The 23,224-nt window shown below is 44.7% G+C and overlaps 1 protein-coding gene and 1 pseudogene across 2 annotated transcripts; both read right to left on the bottom strand.

Moving 5' to 3' along the window:
* Positions 1–2,398: 2,398 nt before the first annotated feature.
* On the bottom strand, positions 2,399–6,659 carry LOC123139003 (DNA primase small subunit-like; annotated as a pseudogene).
* Positions 6,660–7,505: 846 nt separating this feature from the next.
* Positions 7,506–10,940, bottom strand: LOC123136299 (GATA transcription factor 17). 2 transcript variants are annotated; one of them, XM_044555651.1, is made up of 7 exons: positions 10,401–10,940; positions 10,225–10,311; positions 10,021–10,130; positions 9,819–9,932; positions 8,979–9,084; positions 8,540–8,605; positions 7,506–7,970 (listed from the first exon to the last, which is right to left on the bottom strand). In XM_044555651.1, exons 1-7 carry the CDS (start codon positions 10,833–10,835, stop codon positions 7,863–7,865), a joined length of 1,026 nt encoding a protein of 341 aa, XP_044411586.1. In that variant the 5' UTR covers positions 10,836–10,940; the 3' UTR covers positions 7,506–7,862. The 2 variants fall into 2 exon arrangements, with proteins under 2 accessions (XP_044411586.1, XP_044411585.1); XM_044555650.1 differs by having other exon boundaries at positions 7,506–7,973; positions 10,401–10,939.
* Between the last annotated feature and the right edge of the window lie 12,284 nt (positions 10,941–23,224).

The raw sequence follows: 23,224 nt of genomic DNA, 5'->3' as shown, positions 1-23,224 counted from the left end.
TCCCCATCAATACGGACCCGTGACCTGTGACCTGGTAAGAAGTGAACAATGAAATGTCAGCACACACATGAACACCTGCACCTGTGTCCACCCACCAATCGTTGGGTTGAAACACTGAAAAAACAGTAAATAAATTACCGTACCCAGATGCACCATTCTCATTGTTGCCCACAATCATGTTGACAGACTTGGAGTCCTGTCCTGACTTCTTGTACTTGTTTGGGCACTTGTTGGCCCAATGTTCAACCGAACCACAAGTAAAGCAGCCCTCGTCCTTCTTGTTCTTCTTGAAGGTCTTCTTACCCTTCTTCTTAAAGTCGGTATTGTGTTGGACACCGTTCTTTCCCTTGGGCTTGTGGGAGTTGAAGTTCTTCTGGTTCACCATGTTGGCAACAGAAGTCCCTTCGGCCCCTTTTCCGTGCGAGTCTTTTGCCCTCGAATTCTGCTCAACACTCAGATGGCCAATGACATCCTCCACAGAGAATTCACGCCTCTGATGTTTCAGAGTGGTGGCAAAGTTCCTCCAGGAATTAGGGAGCTTAGCGATTATGCAGCCCGCGACAAACTTGCCCGGTAACTCGCACTTGAGAAGCTCAAGTTCCTTAACAATGCATATTATCTCATGAGCCTGCTCCAATACAGGACGGTTTTCAACCATCTTGTAATCGTGGAACTGCTCTATAATATACATCTCGCTCCCTGCATCGGCGGCCCCGAATTTAGATTCGAGCGCCTCCCACAAGTCCTTGGCGACATGCACATGTAAATATGCGTCGACCAGTTTATCTCCGATCACGCTAAGAACTGCTCCGAGAAACACAACGGTAGCCTCCTTGAACGCCTTCTCCTGTTCAGGAGCAATCGTTCCCGTGGAGACACCGGTGACCCAGAACACGTTCATAGCCGTGAGCCATAACGTGGTCTTAGTCTGCCAACGCTTGAAGTATGTACCGGTAAACTTATCCGGTTTCAGTGCAGCGGCAAAGCCACTTGCCGAGAAATTCGTACACATAATAGGTTTTTGGATTGTTGAGTAAATAGGCAATTTCTCGATTAAATTAATCCATGAGTAAATCACTAGCATGGCATTGACTAAGTTGATGACGTACTGACTCTGATCTAAACATGCACGTACTAAGCAAACAGTAGACAAATCTACACATACTGCTAGTACTGCTAATATGAAAATAATCAGGAGCGGGATAAACGAGTTATACCCTCCAGCAGGCCACGCAGAGGTCGCGGCTTTGGTGGCAGCAGCGGCGTCCTCAGCGACCTTCTTGTCGGCTTCAGCTTTCTCGGCGGCGGCACGGTCGGCGTCGGTGGACATGGTGATGACGAAGGCGACGCGGACGTGGAGGAAGTAGACGATCGGAAGCGAGCAGTCGCGTAATCGCTGCCCAAAAACCTATTCGCCCCTCACCCCGTACAGGAACAAGAAGGGCGTGGTTTCGGAGACCTGCTCTCCCGTCGACCGTGTACGTGGCGGACGGGATGGAGTCACCGCAACGGTGGGCGTGCGCGTGAGCAGATGTGATTTGTTCGTGTCGACTAGGGTTAGGAGACACCGCATACTTATAGGCGCAGCCGCGTGGAGAGACGTGGGCTCGACCCACGTTCGAGTCCGTGACAGCCCACGATCCGACGTCTCAGATCGTGGCCCAGCTGTCAGAAAACTCTCCGTTAGTGACTGGCAAAAATAAGCGCGTAGGTGTGAGCTCGGCTCGGCTCAATCCTGCAACCCGCGGCGCGTCGTGGCGGGCGGCGGAGGAGGAGTGCGCGAGGGCCTCTTCTCTTCTCAAGCTCCAATAGCATGTAGAAGAGAAACCCTTATAAACCACTTCAACTCTCCTTCCACTTCCGGGGTGGGACTAAACTTCCCACCACACCTAGTGCCATATAACCCACATGGGCCCTTAGAGATTTTTCAGAAATTGCAATATGGGCCTAGAGCCCATCTCAGATTTCAGCAGGGCGTTAGCTACTAATGCATGCAAAAAGTACAGACACATTGCTACTCGTGATACATGCCCACTGTGTGGTTCGGAGAAGGAAACCAGCTTCCACGCTCTTATCACATGCGATCATGCACAGGCGCTGTGGAGTCAAATGCGCCAGGTCTGGGCGCTGCCGGACAACCAGCTGCTAAAGGACACTGGGAAGGACTGGCTCCTTAATATTCTTCTAAATTGTGACGATGCAATGAGGGACTGCACTATCATGCTTCTCTGGAGAATTTGGTCGTTGCGTAATGATCTCACACATGCTACGACGATTCCGACGACCGCAGCGACAGCCGACTATCTTCAGAGCTACATGTCATCAATACAGCTGGCCAGGAGATATACCACTAAGGAAATACTGAAAGGAAAAATGTCGACCGGGGTAACTAGCCAAGCTACCCCACGAACAGCAGCTTCGGCGCTGCACTGGCCGAGACCTCCACCGGGACAGATTGCCCTGTCTGTGGATGGAGCTTTTTCAGGTGCAGATGGTTCAGCAGCAGCGGGAATGGTGTTGCGAAGGAGTGATGGCAGTGTCATCTTCACAGCGTATCGGTGCATATTCAACTGCAATGACGCCCTAGAAACCGAACTACATGCTCTAACGTAAGGAATGGCCCTAGCTATTCAACATAGTGAGGGGTCTATCATTGTTCAAACCGACTCATCGGAAGCTTTGATGGCAATGAAGGGGGACAGTCTTCGGTATTCTGCTTATGGTCATTTGGTAGCTGAGATTCAACATCATATGGGTGTAAGAGAGTTTATTCCGTTGAAAGTTAAACGTGACCAAAATAGGGTAGCAGATCGATTGGCTTCGTATAGTCGTACAGAGAGTACTACTGCTGTATAGCTAGGTAGAGGACCACCATGTGTGGAGAAACTTTTGCCTCTTGATTGTAACCCTGTAATCTTGGAATAAAATCTCTTTACCCTCACAAAAAAAAAGGGTAGTCCTTTGTCCCCAAGTTAAACTCTAGGGTGTGGCTGTTGATGCGCAGAGTCGTTGCCGCCTCTGTAGCGAAGTGTTCGTTTCATGTAAGCAAGTACAGAAAAATGTAGCTTACTCCTCCCGCTGTTCTCTGAAAAAAAAAGCAAGACCAACCCGGGCTAGACTAGCCTGTTGGCATTTTTTTATAGAAGAAAACTCCGTGAGCACCAAACGCTCAAGCCGAGACTTGAACTTTGGTGGGCTGGCTGCGAACTCCCGTGCCTTGCCAACCGAGCTACGCTCAGTTCTCCCGCTGTTCTGTGAACAACCCCCGGCATTTTCGCTTACTTACTCCCAGCGAACCTCCAATACTGTAACTCCTGAGGGCAGCTTCCCCCGCGGCATCCACATACCATTTTATTGCAAGGTTGGCATTCACGTCACCGGTTTTTTGTCCATGTGGCCATCCACATCACCCTTCTCATAATCTCTCAATAAAGCTACACCCCTCTCCTTCTCCCACACTACTCTTTACACGACGTAACCGCCGCCATTTGCCCTCAACTCCATTAAAATTAGCATGAACTCAATCAAGTAGAACTCCGACGCCGACCAGGGGAAGGAGCGCACAGATCCTACAGTCTTGCCACACGTGCTTGGTGGCCTGGAACAGGGCCCTTCTCTCAATGGTTTAAACCCATGTAATGCTTGTGCACCATGTGAATGCGCTTGGCTGAGGATAACAGGTTGGTAGGAGGAAGAACCTTTAGGAGCAGCAAAGATTTTGTGCCATGAGACATGAGAGGGGGAGGACAAGGGGAATTATGGGAGGCAGAAGGGTGACGGGACCACCAGTCGCATAACCGGTGGGGCGGATGACATGGACCACTGAAAACCACTTTAGAGAGTAAATTAATCTGGTGTTCAAAGCACAAAGTATCTTAAGTAAGCCAAAAAGAACTCCGAGAGCTTATCCGGACAAGGAGCATACTTGTGACAAGTATTATGGATCTTTTTCTAGCAAATATATTAACAGCCAGCCTGAGAACTACGCTAATAAATGACGGTGAAGTTTGATCCTTTCAGTTCAAAACGTGGAAGATAGCTTCACTGAAAACAAACGAGTTTGTCCACTTCTCAGGAAACATCAAATCACTAGAGACTGGAGGGATTCTTCCAACCACCCAGTATGAAAGAAGATCATCCCATTATTGGGCCATCTTCTATTGTATCATTTTAATCAACTAGAAATTTACATGGCTCAGGTCAAACTGTTACTCCCTCTGTCCCATAATGTAAAACGTTTTTTTGACACTAGTGTAGTGTCAAAAAACGTCTTACATTATGGGACGGAGGGAGTAGATATCAATGCCTTTTGATAGTGATATGACCGTAGAAGTATAGCAGCAAAGAATACATACCTTGCAAGCTTTCAGCATTGGTTGCAGGAATGATGTTCTGAAAAAATCTGATAGATTTCTCAAGGGATGTCCTTTCCCGATCTGCAATTCAAAACAGGATTATGAGGTGTATCCAAGACAACGTTGTGTGGTACAAAGATGTCATTCACAAGTTATAAAATGACACACTTCAACACAAATCCAAAAAGGTGCAGTTCTTAAATAACTTACCACTCTCAGAATCAATCTGCATACCAGCAGCATTGAGCTCTCCTAACAGCTGGGCGTGTATGGTAAATCCAGCAGGTCAGGATTGTGTTATCACGCATCGAAAGGCACGCATAAATTTTAGCACATAATATGTTTTTATGTTTGTCTAGGAAATACCTGTGATAGAGTTGGAACAGCCGAAGGATCAAAATCGCACAATTGTTGGGATCGATAGGAACACAAACACGTCCTGGAGAAACATTGGAACAGTTGTTAGAACTCATGAGGTGACAAAATCATCAATCATACAGTTCTACAACAAAAACAGTCAACTCCAAAAAGCATAAGTGTGGGCATCAAGTGAAGTGTGTTAAAAGGTGTGCGTCATTCAAGTTACAGTCATATTAGAAACTTCTAATGGATAATAAGCTCCATGTTTCTTTTTTCCATGTATGGAATTGTGCCGCCTCAATACATTAGAAAACTAAAATTAGAAATATATCCGGCTTTTTACCTGTCTTTGGGTGTATGCAGAAGGGGGCTTTCAGTAAATGGTTCATGTGTTTTGACACCTGATATACAACATCAAGTCTGATTAATGGACAGAAAAGATATCAATAATTCATTTGTTACCAAAATGTATTGGTGATGATTTTTCTTTTACCTCCATGTCAAGTCTAGGATACGTGTATGAGAAGACAATCTCTTCTACACATCTGCGAAGCCCCTGCGTCTGAGACATAAAAATGATTTATTAGAGTTACTCATCCTACATTTCAAAATGATAAGCTGAGTCACAAGATGCAACTATAATTTGTAAGTCTGAAGAATGAGTACTGCACAGTTCACAAAGCATCCTGTTAAATCTCAAAAGGTATATGTATACACACACACACACACACACACTTACTGCAGTTAAAATATATGCAATAGAAAGGAATATAACAGCAGGAGATTAAACACTAACCTCATGTTTTCCTGACTGCAAGGTCGTCTTTAACTGCTCCCATCTTGCTGGATTCACATCTTCCTTCGAAATAGAGGACCGTCTATTTCCTTGCCACCTATCATGGAGCTCACTAGCAACATCTAGATATGGAAACCTTTTAGGATAATGTTGAACACATTTCATAATTAATGAACAAAAAATTGTCAATATCAATGATATTTGAAGAGCATTGTCTCAGCTTCTTAGGGTTTTTCTTTCTTACTTTCATCAGGAATAAGTTCGAGTATCTTCTGGCATCTCTCTTCTGAAGCAAATAGTTGTTGGCTATGTTATAGTTTGTCTTCGAAGAAGCATTTCAGAACATCAATGTATGATCGTCCGCAGAAGCAAAAAGTTTCAATAAAACATACTTCCTCCGTTCCTAAATATAAGTCTTTGTAGAGATTTCACTATGAACCACATACGGATGTATATAAATGCATTTTAGAGTAACAAATTCACTCTTTTTGCTCCGTATGTAGTCCATAGTGCAATCCCTACAAAGACTTATACTCCCTCCATTCCTAAATATAAGTCTTTGGAAAGATTTCACTATGGACCACATACAGAGCAAAACGAATAAATCTACACTCTAAAATACATCTATATACATCCGTATGTGGTCCATAGTGAAATCTCTACAAAGACTTATATTTAGGAACGGAGGGAGTATTTAGGAACGGAGGGAGTATTTGTGACTGACACAATATGCAGGTACCACAAATAGTTATGGTTACGCCGTACGCAAGGAAGGGGTGGAGGACAGGTCTAGTCAGCGTCACCTTATTCAACGCATTCTCACCACCCTGAAAAAAGGTAATGCGGACCACACGAAAGGTTAATCTGTCGTCACCAATGAATTCGCCTGCGACCGAGAGCAGAAGGTGGCGGGAAATGGGAGTTGTTTGGCGCCAAGCGTTACTCTTGCTCCGGACGCGCGTGGGGAAGCACCACCCCCAGGACTACGGGGGGAAGCAGCGCGGGTGATATTACAGTAAAGAACTTCTCTTTTCTTTTCTTTTTTGCAGGTGAAAGCGAGATTTTATTTCATCAATCAAGAAAAATTTCAAGGGGCACATTTGAGATGTTTCCAACTAGACCGGTGACATTACATTGTTCACCTCCATCCGGGCTTATAAGACGGACATACGTATATTTTATTAGATATTCAAAAATCTAGATATGTTTACAAACTTTGTTCGGCGACGAATCATATGACGTATTTTTAGTAGCTTATAACACATGTTTCATTGGTAAATTAAAGAATAAAAACTCATGCCCGCTTTAGAAACCAAGATAGACTAGTTTATTTATGCCAGAAGTCATATACTCCCTCTGTTCCTAAATGAACAGAGGAAGTATCAAACAAGTCAGAGTTTACAAGAACACCCTTGATAACAATGGAAACCAGATTAGCTCAATGTTGGAGCCAGAGTCGTTGTAACTATTGTCGGGAGAGAGACCAACAATGACAATCCAAAGCAATAAGGTGTAGGATAGGATGTTATTGAAAAGATTGGTGTCAATGCAAACTAAGGCGAAAACATACCCCCACTCACAACCCCGAGGATCAGATCTCAGAAACCCAACATGCCCACGAGGACACGACAACATAGAAACCAACAACACCACAACAATGACGGAACACTTATTCCACTGCACCGACGCCTCCACCATCTAGACAAACGACAAGAGAACGTCAAAACCAAAATACCCTAGACAAAATCTCTCCCATTGACTGCAAAGATCAATGGTCTCTCCCCTGTCTTTCTATGCAAATAAACTTTGCAGGAGTAAACTTCACACAATTGCAAGAGAAAGCTCTGCGTTTAGTTTTAAAAGACTTTACTCTTAAAAAATATAACACACACACAAAAGCTTAATCAAATAATAGCAAAACATGGGCCACCTTCTTGTATGGTAAGTTAAACATCTTCATGTAGCCAACCAAGTCGCTACCAAGTACACGCAAATTATCTGGTAGACATATCCATGTATAATTAATGAAAAAATGTCATCCTGAAGCACTTGTCTAACAGATTATCTCATACGATTCTAAAGCAGCAAAACAGCCATACAGGAGAAGATGTTGCTGTCGCTAACAGTGTCATTTCTAGAAGATTTAAACCTAATGAACACTCAGAAAAACCCATGTCGAAAAACATCCATTATCTCTATATACACATGCGGCAACAGAGTCAGACCGTCGGTACATCCACACCACAATGCGCACATTGCAAGCCTCCAGTTCAAATTATGCCGATTATAACTTCTAAGCATGCAACTCCATGACAAACGCAGAGTCCTCTGAAGCATCCATCACCTGATGGCTATGAATCATGGCCATTGGCAGCAGGAGCAGGAGCTACTGGTGCTTCTGGTGCAGCTTCTAGTGCGAGATGTTGCTGCTCAGCAGTGGGTGCTTCAGCAACTCCATTCTGCTGCAGGTTATGAGAATTATATTTAAATGAGATAACTGAACCAATCAAAATACAGAAAGAGACTCTTTATTCTTTGAAAATCCTAACCATATGACGTTTGTACTTCAAAAAAAATCCAGCCCTCTAATTTTGATAGGGACATGTATATTTGTTGTAGTTTCATCAAGAGTTTAAAATAGAAGCTTCTAGCAGTTCAGAAAATGGTACACAATCTCGGCTTCAGGTTATGAAAATATACAAAAATAGTAAATTATATACTCCCTCAGTTCCTTTATATGTTGTTTTTTCAAAAGTCAAACGAGTGCATATTTGACCGAGTTTTTAGAAAAATATATCAATATCCACAATACGAAATTTTATATCATTTGATCCATCATGAAAAGTAGTTTCATATTTTATCTATTAGGTATTGCAGATGTTGTTATTTTATTCTATAATCTTGGTCAAACATTCAAATGGTTGACTTGCACGGAAAACAATACACCTTATATTCTGGAACGGAGGGAGTACATCAAATCTGATAAGGTAGGCTGTTAATCTAATGGAAGGGGAGAATTAGTGCTTACAGCGTCATCGGTTGCTGGCGGCACAACTTTCAAAGGTGTATGACCTTTGACCTCTCTCATCATACCCTAGGAAGGAGAAACACGTTGAAGAATCATTAACATATCAATATGTAAATGCAAAGTCAGGCATGAGGCACTCAAACATTGTGACTACTTTTCCTGTATTGATGTAAGCACATTGTTGCTGATAAAGTTAAAACCATCTTCCCAGAATATCAGAGAACCAGCATCCAATGTAATAGACGGTACAGAAGGATATATTGTTACAGCTGGACTGTAGACAACTAAGAGATTGTTACTTATTGATGTTAAAGGAGACAGGACCTCTTCACAATATATAGGTTGTGCAACAACAGAACCTGCGGTAGTGCTGTGGATGTTGGTACAAACAACAAGGTAAATGAACATACTAACACAATACCACAAGAATTTTAAGTACCTTGTTTGCCCACGCGAGTCCACATGCATTGCACAGAGTCCTTGGTCCATCCGGTCCTCGACGCATCATAGGTGTATTGTTAGAACTAATACCACAATGCTGGCATCTGAAAGAATTGGATAGTGAAACAATTATCAAAAACAGTTTTGCTAAAGCACATCTAAATGTGCCCTAAGTATTGCACATCGAAGTCTTGTGCCAATGATTTTACCCGAAGATTCATGCAGGTATTTTCTTTCTTTTTTCTTTTCCTTTTCTATGCTTGATTGAGTCACTTAGATGTGCAATAACTAGGGCACATTGTATTCTGAAGCAAGCTGTTGCTACAGATAAACAGTGACATGTACAAATAGAAGTGTTCAAGAAGCATCTCATGCCATCCAAAGATCACAGGTACTTCAACTAATACCAACAAAATGTTCGGCAAGCAACAACCGAATAGCAAAAAATAGTGAGTGCAAGCCTTGGTAACAATGATAGATGCATATCTTCAAGCTAGCATTTTAATTCACTGAATTCAGTTCTATGTAGCATCATATCATGGGCTTACAGGACAACCTTGTACACAAGAGTATCCAGATAGTGATATAGAGCCAACGAGAAGCCAGGCAACTAACGCACTGCACTAGACACTAAACCACGCATTGTTCATAACAGCAAGCTCCTGGCTATCCTGCGCAGGCATATGGGGACATCACACCGAACCTAACTTCGGTACTGATTTACAACGAAATCATTTATTCACAATATGCAAATATCGTCATTCTCAACTTATGGAATCCGGATAAAAGAAATTTTCAAGTGCTTGCATATAATCAGTACAACAGTTTGTGGACTTACACAGGCGCAGAAAGAGGTCGACCTTCCACTGCACCCCAATCTGAATTAGCCGCAGCTGCGGCTTCTTCGGCCTTTGCTTTTGATGATGTGAACTGACCTTTATGGCGCTGCATCCTGCAAATGTGAACAAAAGTATGTATAGAGTCATGACACAGCATGCAAAGGGCAGAGCTACCTTTTATGTTACCAAGCTAGCACTGACCTATGTGCAACTTCCTTCCTAACAGAATAGCGGATCTTCTTATCGAAGTTCCTTTCCTTGCGCTTTTCGCGGAACCTCATCAGCGATGCCATCCGATGTGAATTCAACCTCTATATCACAGGGTACACACAATGACATGGGCACCACATAATTCGAAAGCTTCTCAACGGATAAATGATACAGCTCACCAAGAGAGGTCTAAACCTTACTGTATGATGCTGAAGACGACGGCCCCACGCCCATACCCGGGCCGAGCTCCCTTCCTCCAAGCAATAAGAGAACCGCTTGCACCTGATAAATTACCAAATCAAAGGATTCATATCCATCCAATCAAAGTACATCAGGGCAGGAGAGTGAAATAGGGATCAGAAGCGCGGCACCTTCTCGGCGGACACAGACTCGAAGACGAACACCTCGCCCTGGAAAGAGAGCGTGAGCGTGTTCGACGGGGCTTGCGGTGCGCCGCCCGCCTCCATGCCGTGCGGCCCCGCCGCCCCGTGGTGGGCGTGCGCCGCGGCCGCAGCGCCTTCCTCGTCCATCGGGACGGCCTCTCCGGTAACATAATCGTACGCGTACCCATGCCCTTCCTCTCCCTCCTCCTCCCCCTCTTCCTCCCCCTCCTCCTCTTCCTCCTCCTCCTCCCCGTGCTCCAGATGCGGCTCGTACTGCTCCATCGCCCCCGCCGCGGCCTCGACCTCGGCCATCGCCGCCGCAGCCGCGGCAGCCTCCTCGTCCTCCGCCGGCTGCTGCGGCGGGGGGCGCTCCGGGCCCCGGCGGGGCTGGTAGGGCTTGCTGGCGTCGTGGTGGCCGCTCATGGTGGGGGACGGGATCGGATCGGACGACGGGGGTGGAACCCTAGGCAGAGGGCCTCGTTCGGGTGTAGTAGCCGCAAGATGGGTTGCGACCTGCGATGGAGCGCGTGGCGTGTGGGCTTTTGAGGTGGGATCGTGGCCGTTCGATCCGCACCGTTTTTGCCTGCTCTTTTTCCGCCGATGCTTTTGGAATAAATAGCCTTATCTGCCAAATACTTATTCTCTAATTTTTGGTCCCTAAAAAAATATACAATGATTTACTGGTGGCCAATTTTTGCAAAAACAAATATTGCGAAAGTCTATATATTAAGTATCATGAATCCTTCCAAACGCATCCATACAAAGAGATTAAAAATGCATTCAAATTCTTGAGGGTGACGAAGTCTTCTTTCTCCTGCATTTACTGGCGGCGCGTCATGAGCAAACCTTTATACCACCTCTGAGCAGTGGCGAATCTAGCATAACAATGGAGGATAGGCTTAAAACAATAAGTTGTAAGTCTAATTAGCAAATGGGTCGAATTGTTGTATGTAAAGCGCCTCGATATAATTTTTAAATGGTATATTTAGCTAAAATATGATTTTTGAAGGGTGGGCCTAAGCCTATTGAAGCCCCTAGTACAATCGCCTCCGAGCCTCCGCCTCAGCAGAGCAGACATTTTATAACCCAAGAGCTTGTGGAAGCAGCGGTTAGGAAGTTATCGATGCAGACCAGGAGACGACGGCGGCCATGATCTATAAAGCTAATCGTCGCCCTGTAGAAGAAAACGCCGATGAGGTCATGTAGAAACTCCAAAGATCATGAACGCAGTCCGCATCCATACAAATGGACGGGAAAGCTAAACCAACCGGATCCCGGATCCCGAAAGACCCGTCGGAGACAAGACTCCACACGCCCTCTGTCGGTGATGTACACACCAACGGAATGGGGGGGACGAAGAAAACATAATTCCTAAACAATGGTATTGTCGCACCTCGCTGCCCGAAACCAAACTCAATGACTCCCTAAAGGAAACCTGAAGAAAAACATCCATGCCGCTGCACGGTAGGTCCAGGTCTGATGTCAAGCTGACCATCATCCAGGACCATGCATCAACTGCCTCTTCTCCAGTGACCTAGCCAGGTCATGCCGCTGTTGAAAATCCACCGCACTGGATCACTAACACCAGTGGCGGATCTAGGATTTGAAGTTACCCGGGGCAAACATTTAAAGGAAACAAAAAATTGAAGCCACAATGCAATCAAACAAAGACAATTAACCCAAGTAATTGGCGAAGTAGTAGTATGCATTTAGACAAGACGATGAACACGGTTACTTTTCAAAGTAGTTTCAATTTCAAGAACTAGGAACATTAAAAAAGTGTCTATCAAAAATGACACTTGTCAAACAAAAGATAAGACAAGTATTTGCCACTAAGTTATAGTTATATGAAGAGGACTTTGTATATGGCCACTAGGGTTCCTTATGCCATGGAAATGGTCAACAATTTTCTGGTCTTCAATCCCAACAATTCTCTTTTTAGTATCCAATTTTCAGGAAGTAGGCCAAGTGAGACGAAACTGAAACCTACTAGAACGAAAGAGTAGAAGATTGGGGGAGAGTGGAAGAACCTGCTATTGTTTGCTCGCTTGTAATTTTGAGCGGGCCATGTGGCGGCGGCGACGACGATGTCATCTCCCGTGTGTACGGCACCCTGAGTAGCACGAACAGAGGGACCCCTCTCCATGGAGCGCCATCAGTGGGACTCAGCGGGGCGGCGTGCGTGGATGAGTGATCGCTTGATGGAAATCGTAGGAGTTGGGAACATCAACTCTCAAAGGCTATAGAAAATAATGGGCTCTTATTCTGTTGGGCCTTGACTACGGTTTTATGATTTTCTATGACTTTCTCGTTGGCCCATCTAACGAACCGTTATCTTCTCTATCTCGTCTTCCTGCTCGAGTTGACCTCACAGTCTACGACGGAACCTCCTGACTCTATCTCCCATGGTGTCACCAGACAAAGTAGTAGGGTGGGTACCCTAGGTACGAAAAATTTACCCAGGGCGGCCGCCCCTACACGACCCCACGCTGGCGCCGCCCCTGACTAACACCGTTGTCGAACATCGCTTGTTGACAACAACATCCTAACCACTACTACTTGTGAGTTACGTTGGGATTTCCCCGAAAAGGAGAGGATGTTGCAGTACATCAGAGATAAGTATTTCCCTCAGTTAAGAACCAAGGTTATCAATCCAGTAGGAGAATCACACAACACCTCGTTAGTAATTTGTAAACACAAAATAACAAATACTTGCACCCAGCGCGAACAAGGGGTTGTCAATCCCTTGAAGGTTAATTGCAAGGATCAAATCTCGTACTGATTGAGAGATAAACAAAAACACAAAATAAATAAAATAAATAAAATTGCAGCAAGGTATTTTTGAATTTTAATATATGATAAAGATAGACCCGGGGGCCATAGTTTTCACTCGAGGATTCTTTCTTGAACATGGCATACAGTGGGTAAACAAATTATTGTTGGGCAATTGATAGAAAAGCGAATAATCATGAAGATATACAAGGCAATGATCATGTTTATAGGCATCACGTCTGAGACAAGTAGACCGACTCATGCATGCATCTATTACTATTACTCCACATATCGACCGCTATACAACATGCACCTAGAGTATTATGTTCATAAAGAACAAAGTAACACCTTAATCAAAATGACATGTAGCCAAAGTAAATCCAATTAATTTGAATAAACCCCGTCATTTTATCCTTAATAGAAACAATACAAATATGTTTCATGTCCCCTTCTGTCACTAGGATTGAGCACCGCAAGATCGAACCCATCACAAAGCACATCTCCCATTGCAAGATAAATCAATCTAGTTGGCCAAACCAAATCAATAGATCGGAGAGAAATACAAAGCTATAATAATCATGCATAAAAGAGTTCAGAGAAGACTCAAATAATATTCATGGATAATCTGATCATAAACCCATAATTCATCAGATCCCAGCAAACACATCGCAAAAAAGTGATTACATCGAATAGATCTCCAAGAACATCGAGGAGAACATTATATTGAAGATCAAAGAGAGAGAAGAAGCCATCGAACTACTAGCTATGGACCCGTAGCTCTGTGGTAAACTAGTCAGACATCATCGGAAGGACAACAAGGTTGATGTAGAGCCCCTCCGTGATTGATTCTCCCTCCGGCAGAGTACCAGAAAAGGTCTCCAGATGTGATCTCATGAGAACAGAAGCATGTGGCGGCGGAAAAAGGGTTTTGGATGGCTCTCTGGTGGTTTCCCGATTTTAGAGAATTTATAGAGGCGGAATTAGGTCAAACGGGGCAAAGGTGGGCCCACGAGGCACCAGGGCGTGCCTACCCCCTGGGCACGCCCTGGTGGCTCGTGGACATCTCCTTCGCCTTATGACTTCCTCCTTAAGCTTCTAGTGTCTCCTCTGTCTAGAAACAAATCGTCAAAAAGTTTCGTGGCATCTGGACTTCGTTTGGTACTTACTTTTTGCAAAACAAAAAACAGGCAAAAAACTGCAACTGGCACTTGGCACTAAGTTAATAGGTTAGTCCCAAAAATGATATATAATTGCATATGGAACATCCAAGATTGATATTATAATAGCATGGAACAATTAAAAATTATAGATACGCTGGAGGCGTATCAAGCATCCCCAAGCTTAATTACTGTATGTCCTTGAGTAGGTAAACGATAAAAATAGAATTTTTGATGTGGAATGCTACCTAACATGTTCATCATGTAATCTCTCTTTTGTGGCATGCATACTAAGATCCGAGTGATTCAAAGCAATAGTCTATAGTTTGACATAAAAACTATAATAATAAGGCATACCAACAAACAATTATGCCTTTCAAAATATCAATGCTAAAGAATGTTATCCCTACAAAATCATATAGCCTTGTCGCGCTTCATGTTCTTAACACAAAGTATAAATCATGCACTACCCTAGTGTTAGCCAAGCAATTGGTTTATACTTTTTAACACGTTTCAGCATTTTCAACACTCACGCAATACATGAGCGCAAGCCATGGATATAGCACTATGGGTGGAATAGAGTAGGGTGGTAGAGATTGATAAGGAGAAAGTCTCACATTGACGAGGCTAATCAACGGGATATGGAGATGGCCATCAATTGATGTCAATGCAAGGAGTAGAGATTGCCATGCAACGGATGCACAAGAGCTATAAGTGTATGAAAGCTCAAAAAGGAAACTAAGTGGGTATGCATACAACTTGCTTGCTCATGAAGACCTCGGATATTTGAGGAAGCCTATCATTGGAATATACAAGCCAAGTTCTATAATGAAAAATTCACACTAGTTATATGAAAATGAAAGCATAGGGGACTCTCTATATGAAAAACATGGTGCTACTTTGAAGCACAAATGTGGAAAGCATAGTAACATTACCCCTTCTCTCTTTTTCTCTCATTTTTTTCTTTTTTCTTTTTTTTGTTGGGCTCTTTTTGGCCTCTTTTTTTATTTCCTCACTTGGGACAATGCTCTAATAATGAATATGATGATCATCACACTTCCATTTACTTACAACATAAAATTACAACTCGATAATAGAACAAAATATGACTCTATATGAATGCATCTGGCGGTGTACCAGGATGTGCAATGATGTAGCATAACATGTATAAAAAATGATGAATGGTGGTTGAGCCACAAATACTATGTCAGCTATATGATCATGCAAAGCAATATGACAACAGTGGAAGTTGCATGGCCATATATCTCGGAATGGCTATGGAAATGCCATAAGAGGTAGGTATGGTGGCTGTTTTGAGGAAGATATAAAGAGGCTTATGTGTGCTTGCTACTGTTAAGTGCATCAAGTGCCCCCTTAGTGGTTTTGGAGTATTGAAGACAAATAGGTTGAGGAACTAATGTGTTTGTGAGTATACACAGAAGATAGAGTCCTTGAAGATTTGGTTTAACACATGAAAGACGACCCCTAAAAATGGATTTCTTCAAGTGAAGAATTTGGTGATGAAATTGGTACGAGCCTTGAAGAAATTGATGTGAAGACTAGAAGATTGAAGACTTCTGTTTTCGTAGTTTCCTTCTTATTTGAGTCATAGGAAAAAACATATTGTTAAAGGGGGTCTAGGTTAATCATAGTTCACATTTCCAAAGTGACGCTCAAACCTATACACACACAAGCCGCTTCGAGTGAAGCCTTTAGAAATCTCCGGAACAGTGGCGCATTTGCTAGCGACAATGAGAAGTTCATTTGGTCGTTGCTGATTTTGGCCAGGCTGAGGAGTTAGGATTTTTCCAGTGCAATCTGCCTACCATGAGGAAATTGAGTGCCCCGACGAATTTGAGAGTTCAAAATCCGATCGTTGCCATGCCGCGGGCCAACTGTCGAGTGGATCCTTATCCTGACAACGGTCGAATCAGAGAAGGGCATTTATGACAATTCATGTCGAGTTGCCCTGGCTATAAATAGCCGGCCCCCACAACCACTTGCTGGTTGGCTGCTCTGGAGAATTATACACTTGTCATTTGAGACTAACCCTTCCTCTGACGACTTTGAGAGAATCCTAAGTGAGGAAAAACCTTGAGCCAAAGTGATTGAGCATCACTGATGAGGTTGATCTGTGTGATCCGATGCCTGTTACCTTTGAAGACCGCCATTCTTACAAACGGTTAGGCGTCACGTTCTGAGTACACCAAGAGTCATTGTGGTGTGCCGGTGAACAAGTTTGTGAAGGTTTTGGAAGTCTACCTTGAAGACTTACCATGAGTGATTGGGCTAGGTCTAAGTGACCTTAGCTCAAGAGGCATACGATGAGGACCGTGTGCCCTCTGAGTTCATCTCAGCCGCCTCAACCAGATGTATAGTTGATACAGCAACTGGAAATGATCTACCAAATCGTTGTGTCTTCATCGAGTCAACTTGGTTTCAAATTCATCACCCATCCCTTTAGTTTATTCCGCTACTGAAGAATTTGTGATCTACTTTCTAAAGAACTTGAACTAAAGAATTTCATCAAGCTATATTCTATTTCTTTAGTTTATCATCCTCATGCTTGTATGACTATATGATTGCATGTTCTTCATTTGTATGTATCATGTATGCATGTTTTTCATTGTTGTGATGACTTAGTTCCCTAGCATTTCTATTTCATCACTTTGATCTTCGTCCAATTCATCAGAGTTTGACGATTTTCTAAAAATCTCCCATTCACCCCCTCTAGGAGTAAACCTGCGCTTTCAATTGGTATCAGAGCAAGGTACTCCCTTGTTATGTGCGATTTTGATTTAACAACCTGGAGTTTTAGTTATGTCGATCACATGTATGATCAAGATCTCCGCTGCGTGCCCATCTTCGATGGCACAAATTATCCCATGTGGAAGGCCATGATGCAGAAGCATCTCTTATCGATGAACAATGAGCTGTGGACTGTTACTGAGATAGGATTGACTGACCTGTGCAAGATGACCAACGATGATGAAATTCGCAAGTGCACTCTACTGGATACTAGAGCGAGGGATGTCATTTGCTCTTGTTTATCCAGAGACGAGTTCAGGCGTATTATGGATCTCTGCAGTGCTAAGCTCATTTGGGATAGAATCTATTATGTCTATGAAGGGCACCGTACTCGTCAAGATCCCTGGTTCCTCAAGTTCAAGGAGTCACTCAAGACGATGCCTTTCGATCCACATTCGTCTTCTTCAGCTACGTGCCTCATGGCCAAAGGCACCAAGGTACACAAATGTTCCTCATCTTTCTAAAGTGAAGGTGAAACTGATGAAAACATGACTCCTAGCTATTCCAAACTTGCTAATATTGCCACAAGGAAATAAACTGCTATGTAGAGGATTATGCTATATAAAAGCGATGATCGGTTGAACGATTAAATGGAATGCACTCAAACTTTGACTGATGAGCTTGAGCGTCTTCAATCAAAGTATGACGAACTTGAAAGTCGTCATGTGGCCCTCTCAGCCGAACATGAGAAGCTTTCCTGTGAATTTCTGCAAAGGGAGCAAGAACTCGAGAAGCTGAGAGTGTCTCATGATGATCTCTAGAAAAACAACGATTCATTACTCCCTCAAAAGATCAGCACCTCTCAGGAAGAATTTGTTGCTCCATGCTTAAAATGCCTTGAACGTGCTAGTGCAAATTCTTTAGCTGAATGTTCAAATGCTTCAATTGCTGCTATATCTTCAAATGTCTCTATGGTTTCAATCCCCTCATCTGAGGAGATCACAAGTGTTACTTGTGAAAATGCAGGTATGAAGGAATTGTACGTCACTGGCATGTACAAAAGCCTCAAAGGGCACACCAAAATCTTTGTGATGTGCTCAAGAAGTTGAACATGAACCCTAGAAAAGAGGGTATTGCTTTTGAGAGAAAGCTAAATGCAGATGGATCTTATTGGAAACCTGAGCAGTATCCCAAAACCACATGGATTGCTGCAAAAGGACCTCTAGGTGATCCATCCACTCTATCTGCCTACAATTGTGATTCTCCACATTTTTCTGATGAGTCATTTGACTCCAACTATAAGCTTTTCAAAAATCAAAAGGCTGAAGTATTTGCTAGATTTGTTGGTACTAACTACAAGAATGGTCCCCTAGTGAAGAAAATCTGGGTGCCCAAAATTCGTCTTCAAAATCTTTAGGTGAACATCATCATGACACCACCGAAGAAGAAGAAAAACCTTAGGGCAAATTATTCACCTAGACCAAAGTCGTCAAATGGGCGCGGGCCAACTCATGCTCGTAATAACACTTCTTCCTAGGGAAACAAATAGCATTCTGATGAATATGTGCATTATTCTTCAATCACTATGTGCACAAAACTGCTAAAAATTTCTCTGCATAATCTTATGAGTATTATACTCCTCCTGTGAAAAGAAATGCATATTCTTCTATGCCTAAGTTCTCTATCAATGCCTTGCAGTACATTTCTTCTCGGGCACTCATTCATATGTGGGTGGTTAAGAAGAAGAACTAATCTCTTCTGCAGGGTCAGGTCTTCAGACACAATGAATGTCTGATGAATTTACTGAATACCTGACATAATGCTTGTTGGGATGCAACCTAATCATGATGAAATGAATTCCTCATTTCACACATCCCTGTGCTGCTAGTTATGTTCTTATTGATGAAATTCACTGACGAAATTGATCGTCATATTCTTCAAACTGAAGTATATGAATTTGTAAGTGAGACTAATGCTTCTACAAGATGATACTCCAAAAGCTACAGAATGGGTTCTGGAAAGTGGCTGCACCAATCGCATGACTAGTGAGAGGAATCTCCTCACGATGCTCCCCTTACTCAGTCTCATCTGAAGCATATCACCTATGCTGACAAAGGAAAAAGCAAGGTATTGGGTCTAGGTAAGGTTGCTATCTCAAAGGATGGACACATGGAAAAAGTGATGCTTGTCGAGTCCCTAGGATACAACCTCATGTTTGTCACAATGCTTTGTGATCTTGATATGATTGTCATATTTGGAAAATATAGATGCATTGTGCTAATGGAATCTGACAAGTGCAAAGTCTTTGAAGGCTTCAAGAGAGGCAATTTGTACATTGTAGATTTCTCTCTAGGTCATCATCCGGCCACGTGTCTACTAGCAAAAGCTTTAGAGTGCTGGCTATGGCATCAACAACTTGGACATGCTGGCATGAGGAATTTGAGCACAGTCGTCAAGAAGAAGCATATCATTGGCGTTGAGGGCGTCAAATTCATCAAAGATCACCTTTGCGGTGTCTGCGAGTCTAGAAAGATGACCAGATCCAAGAACTCAACAAAGACAATCATGACCACTACTCGTCCCTTTGTCATATGGATCTCTTTGGTCCTACTCATTATGCCACACTAACCAATGCAGCATCACTATATGGATTCGTCATAGTTGATGATTATTCTCATTACACCTGGGTGCATATCATTACCTTCAAGACTGAAGTGCAGGGTGTCTTCAGACGGTTCGCAAATCGGGCCATGACGAATTATGGTACCAAGATCAAGCACATCAGAAGCGACAACGACACAGAGTTCAAGAACAGCAGCCTTGATGACTATCTTGATGAACTTGGTATCACTCATGAGCTATCTGCTCCATATACTCCTCAACAAAATGGAGTTGTATAACGCAAGAACAAGACACTCATTGAGATGGCTCGCACTATGCTTCATGAATACAAGACTTCTCGTCGATGGTGGTCTGAAGCAATTGATACTACTTGTCACATCATCAATTGGGTATATCTTCACAAATTCCTCAAGAAGACTTCATATGAGCTGCTTACTAACAAGAAGCCCAATGTAAGTTATTTCAAAGTCTTTGGTGTTAAATGCTGGATTGGAGATCCACATCACAATTCTAAATTTGCACCGAAAGTACATGAGGGTTTTATTCTTGGTTACGGAAAGGACTTGCACGCCTACAGAGTCTTCAACACCTACCACGACAAGGTTGTTGAAACTATAGATGTGCGGTTCAATGAAACTAACGGCTCAAAAAGAGAACACCTGCCTCATGTGCTGATGAAATGCCTCCTAAGGAATCTATCAAGCTGATGGGCACTGGTGTAATTGTGCCCAGTGAAGAAATATCTGAAGAAGAAGTGATTGTCGGTGTCAAAACCGACGGATCTCGGGTAGGGGGTCCCGAACTGTGCGTCTAGGCGGATGGTAACAGGACACAAGGGACACGATGTTTTTACCCAGGTTCGGGCCCTCTCTATGGAGGTAAAACCCTACTCCTGCTTGATTAATATTGATGATATGGGTAGTACAAGAGTAGATCTACCACGAGATCAAAGAGGCCAAACCCTAGAAGCTAGCCTATGGTATGATTGTTGTTCGTCCTACGGATTAAAACCCTTCGGTTTATATAGGCACCGAAGGGGGTTAGGGTTACACAGAGTCGGTTACAATGGTAGGAGATCTACATATCCGTATCGCCAAGCTTTCCTTCCACGCCAAGGAAAGTCCCATCCGGACACGGGACGAAGTCTTCAATCTTGTATCTTCATAGTCCAGGAGTCTGGCCAAAGGTGATAGTTCGGCTATCCGGACACCCCCTAATCCAGGACTCCCTCAGTAGCCCCTGAACCAGGCTTCAATGGCGATGAGTCCAGCGCGCATATTGTCTTCGGCATTGCAAGGCGGGTTCCTCCTCTGAATACTTCATAGAAGATTTTGAACACAAGGATAGTGTCCGGCTCTGCAAAATAAGTTCCACATACCACCGTAGAGAGAATAATATTCACACAAATTCCATCTGCTGACGTATTCCGTGGCGTGACATCACACCACGGCCAAGCCTTTATTCGAATCGTTTTATTGTCCCACCTCAGCACATTTAGTGAGGCGGTTTCCTTGGCACGTCTTGTCAAAGCAGAGATCGTGTCCCCTTATTCTGGGATTCTCATCAATACGGGCGTGGGTAACCCAACCGCGCCATTGATTATGGCGCTTGGGAGATGAGCGAGTTTTACCAGGCTGGTGGGGACGCATAGCTTCATCCGCCCATATAAGGGGATAAGGATCCACTCTTTCCATCGACGCCTTCTTCCACCTTTGCTTATCCATCTTCGCGCACTCGAGCTCCAGCGCCCAAGTCCGCACATCTCGCCTCAACCTTCCCCAGCCATGTCCGGAGGGGGAGGCAAGTGGATGGTCTCCTCCGTCACGGAGGGACACATAAAAAATCTGCGGAAAGCCGGATACTTGTCCAGCGACATTGCACATCGGCTCCCCGACAAGGGGCAGCTTATCCCCACCCCCATGCCCCATGAGAGGGTGGTGTTCCTCACCCATTTCCTCCGCGGACTAGGTTTTCCACTTCACCCATTTGTCCGGGGGCTCATGTTCTACTACGGCCTGGACTTTCACGATCTGGCCCCGAATTTCATCCTCAACATCTCGGCGTTCATCGTCGTGTGCGAGGCCTTCCTGTGCATCCGGCCCCACTTCGGCTTGTGGCTGAAGACCTTCAATGTCAAGCCAAAGGTAGTGGGCGGCCGCCAGGCGGAGTGCGGAGGTGCCATGGTGGGCAGGATGCCCAACGTTATATGGCTCGAGGGCTCCTTCGTGGAGACCATAAAGGGGTGGCAATCAGGGTGGTTCTACATCACTGAGCCGCGTGACCCTAAATGGGTGGCAACCCCCAAATTCTGATCTGGCTTCCCTACACGGATTACCTCTTGGAAAGAGACGGGCCTGACATGGGGTAATTCAGAAGAGCTGGCCGGACTCCAAACCTGCGTACAAACCCTGGTGATCAAGAAGCTCACGCTTGTCAACGTAGTCCAGGTTATGCTCATCCGTCGAATCCTCTCGTGCCAACAACGGGCCTACAGCCTGTGGGAGTTTGATCCAGCACAGCACCATACCTTGAGCAGGCTCTTCGACACTACGTACGAAGATGCCTGGAAGGTGCTTTTCAAGGGCACCGAGGCTCCCGCATCCGCTACCGAAGATCGCGGATTCAGCTCGCAGCGTCAAGCCAGCGAGGTAAGCTATTTATCCTTTACATGACACTCATTTTTCATAGTTTGACTCTATGCGGGATCTAAACTCCCTTACCTTTGACAGGCCTGGCAGAAGATGTCCGGGCAGGTTGACTGTCCGGCTCCCTTGCCAGAAGACCCAGCGGACGCCCGATTGACGGGGCTGCTGGTTCCAGCACCTCACGTGGTGCCGGAGAAGAAGGCCAAGAAGAAAGCCACGGGAACTCGAAAGAGTTCCCGACGCCAGGTGTTATCGGACTCATCGTCCGATGACTCTGAGGCGGACTCCTCCCGTGAAGACTAGGAGGAGGAAAAAGAGGCCTCCCCCCAGCGGGGGGAGAGAAGAAAAGGAAGGCCGCCCCAACTGGGGAGGCCGGAGGGTCCAAGAAGGGAAGGACCCTTCCTCCGGACTTCTCCACCAACGCCGACGACGGCGAAGAGGAGTGGCCACTGAGGGATAAGCCCCCGGTGACATCGTAAGTATCCGAATACCAGAATAACTCATGGCCTTTCATTTGTCATATAGAGTCTCCTGACGCCGAGTACAACCCTGCAGCCCGCCCAAGGACGGGCTCGACACTTCAACGAGTGGCTCCCTGGCTCCGTCGGACGTGAATAGTACTTCACTTCCGGCCGCCTCCTCTCCTCGCGCTGCGGATGACACCGAGGTAGGGTCCCAAAAGGGGCCCAACCAGGAGGAGGAGGTCCCGGAGGCGCCGCAAGGCAACCTCCCGGACTCCGGGCATAAGGGGGATCAAACCCCAAAGGGCTCTAAGTCGGGCCCTGGGCCGGACTCCACACCGGAACCTTCAGTGGTTCCGGAGTCCGGCAGGCGACCCCTTCGTAAGAAGGGCAAGACTGTGACACCG

The sequence above is a fragment of the Triticum aestivum genome, chromosome 6B (assembly GCF_018294505.1).
Source record: "Triticum aestivum cultivar Chinese Spring chromosome 6B, IWGSC CS RefSeq v2.1, whole genome shotgun sequence".
NCBI lineage: Eukaryota > Viridiplantae > Streptophyta > Magnoliopsida > Poales > Poaceae > Triticum > Triticum aestivum.
The sequence above is the reverse complement of the archived record's forward strand: the minus strand, read 5'-3'. Positions and strand labels throughout refer to the sequence as shown.